Source organism: Phoca vitulina, unplaced genomic scaffold, assembly GCF_004348235.1.
Source record: "Phoca vitulina isolate PV1807 unplaced genomic scaffold, GSC_HSeal_1.0 scaffold37, whole genome shotgun sequence".
Classification (NCBI taxonomy): domain Eukaryota; kingdom Metazoa; phylum Chordata; class Mammalia; order Carnivora; family Phocidae; genus Phoca; species Phoca vitulina.
In genome coordinates this window covers 15825815-15833514 of record NW_022589740.1, presented here as the reverse complement: position 1 = coordinate 15833514, position 7700 = coordinate 15825815, and the positions used below count along the sequence as shown (strand labels likewise).

At 42.1% G+C, this 7700-nt stretch overlaps 1 protein-coding gene across 2 annotated transcripts in view; it reads right to left on the bottom strand.

Annotated features, from left to right (window-relative positions):
- Window positions 1-7700, bottom strand: part of PCSK5 (proprotein convertase subtilisin/kexin type 5) — a 456955-nt gene that overhangs the window by 35103 nt on the left and 414152 nt on the right. Inside the window, exons 28-29 of one of the 2 annotated variants that reach the window (XM_032427639.1) lie at window positions 6100-6177; window positions 1699-1782 (exon numbers count right to left, since the gene is read on the bottom strand). In XM_032427639.1, the coding sequence (XP_032283530.1) occupies window positions 1699-1782; window positions 6100-6177 (162 nt within the window). The remainder of the gene's footprint in view (window positions 1-1698; window positions 1783-6099; window positions 6178-7700) is intronic. The other variant, XM_032427640.1, reaches the window with a different exon arrangement.

Here is a 7700-nt window from a genome sequence, read left to right as displayed (position 1 = left end):
TTTCTTTCTTTCTTTCTTTCTTTCTTTCTTTCTTTCTTTCTTTCTTTTTTTAAATTTATTTGAGAGAGAGAGAGTGCATGATGGGGGGGAAGGGCAGAGGCAGAGGGACAAGCAGGCTCCCCGCTGAGCAGGGAACCAGATGCGGGACTCGATCCCAGGACCCCGAGATCAAGACTGACTGAGCCACCCAGGTGCCCGCTTGCCCTGTTTCTTTTACTTTCCTGCTGATATTGGTGCAGGTCACTATGGGGCTTCCCTTTCCCCAGTTGATCTGTCTATTAACACCTTGGTCTGTCTTCGTGTAAGGCCGTTATACATGTGCAGCTCAATAGAGTCTATTCTTCTGCTTCTGGAATCCTCTCCTGCTAGGACACTAACATAGTGGCAACCCCTCCACTACCCAGCGCCACCTGGAGTGGATGGTCTGCCTACTTATTCTTTTTTATTTTATTTTATTTTATTATGTTAATCACCATACATTACATCATTAGTTTTTGATGTAGTGTTCCCTGATTCCTTGTTTGCATGTAACACCCAGTGCTTCTTAATTGAAAAAAATCAGATAACATCATTATTGAAGAAAACTATTTTAAAATCACCCTTCACTCCCAAATCCCAAGAAAATTCCTTCAATTTTTGGTTGTAAACTTTTATATTTCATAGGGGTAGAATCATGGCACACCTGAAATTTTAAACTTTTGTGCCCCATCTCACGATGAACATTGCACCTTCCAACATAATGACCACTTTAATGGTCACTTTTGATTCTTAACTTCTCACTGTTAGTGTACCATGTTAATAAAATATCCCCAGAATTCAGGGAAGTTGCTATTTCTGATGTTTTGTTATTGTAAATGATGAAGCAGTTCATCTGTTGACCTGTTAAGTTTGTTGTTCTTGGCTGGGGCGCCTGGGTGGCTCAGTCAGTTGCGCATCTGCCTTCAGCTCAGATCATGATCCCAGGGTCCTGGGATTGAGTCCCGCATTGGGCTCCCTGCTCAGTGGGGAGTCTCCTTGTCCCTCTCCCTCTGCCCCTCTCCCCTGCTCCTGCTCGCGCTCTCTCTCGCTCTCTCTCAAATAAATCTTAAAAAAAAAAAAAAGTTGTTGTTCTTGGGTTTTTTTTTCTCTCCTAAATTCAGAAATGAAGAAGGAAAGAATAAGTAGGGTATTTACCCTCTACCCTACCCTAAGTTCTACCCTAAGTTCTCTTGTTTTGGCTAATGCACTTTAAAGAGTAATGGAGCCTCTAGAAATGTCAGGTACCCAGAGACCCTAACAAAATCTGTGGCCAGATCAACAGATGACTTCATCATGCCTTTGGATAAGAACATTGGCATTTTTCTTTTCATTCTCTCTCTCTCTTTTTTTTTTTTTTTTTGGTCCTTTGAAAGCCAGTTTTGTTTGTTTTTTTAAGATTTTATTTTTAAGTAATTTTTATACCCAATGTGGGACTCGAACTTAAAACCCTGAGATCAAGAGTCACATATTCTACCGACTGAACCCACCATGCACTCCTGAATACCAGTTTTTGTTAGAGGTCACTGTTTGGGTCCCTGCATTTTTCCAGAGTAGCCACGGTGATAGGAACAGTGAGGACTGGATCAAGTCCTGCAAACCTTTTACGTAAAAATGCCAATACACATGAGTGACAGTGAATTGGCTTGGCCATAGCCACTTCTTATCATACTCCATACTGACCTTTTGGACACGAAGTGCACAGGGTTGCAGATTCATTGCAGGTTTTACAAGAAGGATGACAAGGCTGGTGTCCTCTCATAACGTCTGTGTAGACAGAAACCAGAAGTCAGTATCCTTTGAACAGGCTCATAGTATTACAGCGTTGGAAAGGATCTCACGGGTAATCTCATCTTCCTCCCTGCCCAGAATCGAATCCTTTCAATTTTGCATTGGCTAAACCTCCACGGTGGGCTTTATTCATTTATTCATGTATTTCATTTATTTTTTTCTTTTCCTTCCAGTTGATTATCAAGACATGGTTTGCAAACTTCCAGTGACAGGATAGTCTTAAATGCAACGGGGCTGTTTGAACTAACAGGTGTTCCTTCTTTCATATATTAAAAATCTGTGAGGGTGTGTGCTTGTGTGCATGCATGCATGAAAGTTTTCTAGTTAAAAGTCATCACTTCTTTCACCAAGAATCTTAGATGACCATTTCTCTTCACTCCAAGAGGATAACAGAATTCATTGTGTCTTTTATGGGGTAACTTTCTTTTTTCCTTCCTTCCTTCCTTCCTTCTTCTCTTTCCCCCTTTTTTTTTTTTTTTTTTTGTTCTTTGGAACCAGGTTTCAAAATCCGTCAATGTTTGGGTTTCTGTGTTCTTCAGAGTAATCACTGTGGAATGCAAACCTAAATTTATCTCCTCTCAAATCATCATTAAACATTCACCTAATGGAGCCACCTGTGGGCTTTCTGGTTGGTCAGGTGATAGGCCATCCCAGGTCAATACACCATTCCCCTGGGAAACATTTGAGGTGTTCCTCTCTCCCTTTCCCCCCAAGAGCATTCCTTTGGTGACCAGGCTTTTCCAGGGAGTCAGGAAGTCCACAGGACAATTTCAAAGACCTACAGAATAGCCTTGGTGACATCACTCAATGAGTCCACGAGATCTTGACCGAATCTCAGGAGCTGCTTGGGAATCAGCCTAAGTCTCATAGGAGAGAATTAGAAAAAGAAGATCTAGCTCAGGACGTGTGATAGGAATGATCCAGACCCTCAGTTGACTGTTACTGTTGGCATCTTACGATCACCGTCCCTCTCTTGCTTCCTGCTCCTTCCTGCTCTTCCTGAGAGTCAGTCTGACAAAGTGGGTTCTGTAGGCACACCTGCTGTCAGAGCCCAGCTGTGCCACTTATGGGAGGGTAACCATGGATACGGTAATTAAACTCCGAGAGTCCTATTTTCCATGTCTCTAGAATGAGAGCAAACGATCGTTCCCTTATAGAACTGTCGTGGAGGCTAAATGAAACAGTGTGTAACGTGCACACACAGCGGCTCAGTAAATGCTAGACCTTCTGCTTCCTTCCTCCCAGTTTCCTCCTTGGTTACCATACTTCCCCATTTCCCAACCTTAGGCTTTAGTTCTCTCTCTTCTCCCTCTGTTCCATACCCGAGTGGCACCGGGAGGGTTTGCTTGGTTTCCCTGAAGACGCTATGGTTAATAAGCTGCTGAGATTCGCTCCAGAGGAAACTAGACTCAGAGGTAGGTAGGTAGACAGACAGATTGGTGTGGATGTAGATATAGATATAGATGTGTAGACATAAATGATCATCCTGCCATGCTAAGTGGCTGTTCTCTTCCTAGTCTGGAGAGAGAAATATGCCTTGGTTTTCCAGGAGACTGACTCACTGCTGTACTCTCCCTGGGGGGAGCTGTTAAGAGCTCAATTAGCCTTGTGCGGAGCACTGTCAGGCTCAGGGTTCTCACAGACAACAGGAAGCTCCACAGGACCAAGGCCTTTTTAAACTGACAGTCTCACTTAACCCAAACGAGAAGGCGGCAGAGATGAGCAACAATTCGGTTGCCAACATCAGTCCTCACTAATCACCTGGGAGATGCAGATCAAAACCACAATGTGAGATCACCTCACACCTGTTAGAAGGGCTAGGATCGAGAAGAGACAGCACGTGTCGGTGAGGATGTGGAGAAAAGGGAACCCTTGTGCACTGCTGGTGGGGCCATAAATGGGCACAGCCACTGTGGATTAAAAATGGAACTACCCTATGATCCAGCAATTCCACTCTGTGTATATAACTGAAGGAAATGAAATCACTGCCTTGAAGAGATACCTGTCCTCACATGTTCATAGCAGCATTATTTACAAGAGCCAAGACATGGAAACCACCTAAGTGTCCATCGATGGATGAATGGATCAAGATGTGTCATATGTGTATAAAGGAACACTATTCGGCCATAAAAAAGGACGAAATTTTGCCATTTGCAACAAAGGGATAAATCATGAGCATTAGGCTAAGTGAAGTATGTCAGAGAGAGAAAGACAAATACCATATGATCTCACTTATATGTGGAACCTACAAGGAAACCAAAGACCTAGAGTAGATTGGTGGTTGCCAGGTGTCGGGGTTGGGGTGGGGAATGGGTGAAAGTGGACCAAAAGGTACAAATGGCCAGTTATAAGATGAATAAGTGCTGAGGATGTAATGTCCAGTGTGGTGTCTACAGCTAATACTCTACTGGGTACATGAAGGTTGCTGAGAGAGTAGCTCTTAAAAGTTCTCATCACACACATGCACACACACACAAAAGGTTAACTGTGGGGGTGGTGGATGTGTTAACCTCATAGTGGTAATCATTTTGTAATATATATGTATATCAAGTCATCACATTATGCTGGTTAAGCCTGACAATGTTGTATGTCAATTGTATTTCAATGGAACTGAAAAAAAGATACTTAATGGCTGAGCGTTCTTAAAAAATAATAGCAAAATAATACTTATCAGAAACACCTTGACTATCTTTACTATTATATGTCTAGGCCAGGGGTTGAATGTTTTTCCCCTCAGGGTTTGAATTTTTTATTTTATCGTTTTTTTTTTTTTAATTTTATTTATTTATGTGAGACACAGAGAGGGACGCCTGGGTGGCTCAGTCGGTTGGTGTCTGCCTTCGGCTCAGGTCATGATCTCAGGGTGCTGGGATTGAGTCTCACGTGGGGTTCCTTGCTCAGTGGGGAGGCTGCTTCTCCCTCTGCCTGGCGCTCCCCCTGGTTGTGCTCTCTTTCTCTCTGACAAATAAATACAATCTTAAAAAAGAGAGGGAGAGAGACAGAGAGAGAGCTGGAGGGAGCAAGAGCACACGAGTGAAGGGGAGGAGTAGAGAGAGAGGGAGAAGCAGACTCCCCACTGATATGGGAGACGGAACTGGGGCTCGATCCCAGGAAGCTGGGATCATGACCTGAGCAGAAGGCAAACACTTAACTGACTGAGCCACCACTCAGGCGCCCCGATTTTATCATTTTTATACTAAATTTTTTATTTAGAAAGACATGAGCTTTAATGGGCTTTCTCACATTTTTGTAAAATATAATGTATGTATCTACATATGTATTTATAATTACGTGTATCTCACATTCTGGCAGTTTGAGATTTTACTGGGATACCCTGGATATAAAATTCTGTAATGTCAGCATATGTCCACTAGAGGGTGCTCCGTACACACAGTTAACAGCAATTAAGTGTGGGCAAGGGATTGTCGTTCCCCGCCACAGCTTTTTATCATAAAAGATTAGTGACTTAATCACAAGTAAATTTTGACTTTGATCATAGTTTCTCTTTTTTTTTCCACTCCAGAAATTCTGGACTGGACAAGACCTCAAAGAAAAAAAAATCACCTTGACCAAGAAAATATAGTGTCTGTCCTTTAGAAATGACTATAGCTAAACCATATAAAATGGGAGTTTTATTTAAAAAAATTTTTTTTTAAATAAGCAATACTCACACAGTTAAAAAAAAAAACCAACAAAACTGAAGAAAGGGAATATATCATAAAGTAACTCTCCATCCTTTTTATATAAACTGTATCTATTCGCACTCTTTATCACATTGCTTTTTTTTTTTTTTTTTGGTAATAATGTATTTCGGGGCTCATTCTCTATTGACGCATAAAGAACCCCCTCTTGTTTATGACTCCACAGCATTCCATTGCATGGATGTATCATACTTCATTTTTCTAACTGGTAACTGTTGCTGACCACTTCGGGTTTTTTTTGTGTTTTTTTTCCAATCTCTGCTATTTCAAATACTACTACAGTGACTGGGAAGGCCAAAGGTGCTTTTCCAGCCTATTACAGATCTGCAAGGACAGAGGCTTTTCTTGATAGCCTCTCCCAGATATAACCACTCAGCACATCAGGAACGCCCTTAAATGTTCCAGAAAGCTCCACTGCTGAGTTTCCTCCCGGGTCTTTGGTCTTTGAGCACCTACGTTGTGGTCACCACCTCCTTCTGTTTTTACTTGGGCACCCCCATTTGCTCCTTGTAGCCCAGCTTCTTTGGGTTGGTTTCTACGTCACAGAGGCTTTTGATTCAGTGTGATGATCTTCTCCCTATTTCCCTGTTACCTCTTTTGATTTGAAACTTCTGCCGTCGCTTCTGTGGCAGGCTCCTCACCAAAGATGGGCTTGCAGTGGGCACAGGCTCTTTTTTATTAGAAAAGAAAAATAAAGTGTTTTATTTTTTTAATGCAAGAAAGATGAAGAAGGTCAGTTTCGCCTATCACCTTACCACCCAGAGATGCCTGCGATGTGGACGTCAGCACGTAGATTTCCCATCTTCATCCTGAATGTGTGAGTATAATCACGTATATGTATTTAATCATTTGTCTTCTGTGTATATAATACCGACCCTACGTTTTTTTTTTTTTTAATGATTTTATTTATTTATTTGACAGAGAGAGAGAGCACGAGCAGGGGGTGGGGAGCGGTAGGCAGGGGGAGAGGGAGAAGCAGACTCCCCACCAAGCAGAGAGCTGGATGTGGGGCTCCATCCCAGGACCCTGGGATCATGACCTGAGCTGAAGGCAGACCCTTAACCGACCGAGCCACCCAGGCGCCCCTGCATTTGCTATTATAAATTTTATAGGCATATTCTCTTGCTATTAAAATTCTTAGTACACACTATTTTTAATGGATTATGTATTTGCATGAACCATAATTCACTTAATTTTTTTCTTTTGTTACATTTTTAGATTGCTCCATCTTTTTTTTTTTTTTTTGGTTATTATAAATAAAGCTGCCATTGACATCTTTATACACAGTATTGGCTAAGTCAGGACCCTGCTTGGCTCCTAGGCATCCCAGCTGACCACTATTTGCTGCCTTCTTTCTGGGACTATTCTTCCCCAACCTAGGGCCCCCCAAATTACTTGCTTTTGACAGGGAAGACTGTTTTGAAAGTGAACTAGTGTTTCCCGTGTTAAGACTGGGTCAGGTTAAAGGGCAAGGGAGTAGTTTAACTTTTGTGTCCTCTTCTGTCCTGGGAGCTTTATGTGGGCTCTCCCATTTAATTCTCAGAATGACCTTGGCTGAAGCAGTTCCATGTTCTTATTTTATGGATGAGGGAACTAAGATTCAGACAGGATGAGTGACTTGTTTAAGGTCACACAGCCAGTAAAGAACAGAGCCAGGGTTTGAACCCTGGTATGCTTACCTCTAAAGCCTACATCCACTAGAGAGACTTTTTAGTAATTAATTTGGATTTTAAAATAGTTCGGTCGAGGTCAAAGCAGTGGTGTACCAGTAAAATGGCTCTTTGGAACACATGACAAAAACCTTAAATTGTAGTGTTTGCTGATTTCCGTGGTGTAAATACTCCCATCGTAGTTGATTTCAAGCTGCCGATGGTTTAGTGATCCCCTATTGAAATTCCTGGATATTTGACAATCAGGGCAAGTGGAGACACATGGTTCCTTCAGGGATCCCATGGGCCAAAGGTTTAATCATTTACTCATCCAGAGTCCTGTGTTTTCTTCACGGAGTTCTGGTTGGTTAGTTAAGTAAAAATGAGGTGCTCATTTCTACGCGAGGCAACTGTGTATATCTACAAAGTCCTTCTAAAAATCAGATTTTCGTGGCATCTCTAAAGCCCTCGAAGATTCAGTTACACATAGCAGCATATCTGCCCACCGCTGAGATTTATTTTTTACATACGGCTCTCAGTGTTC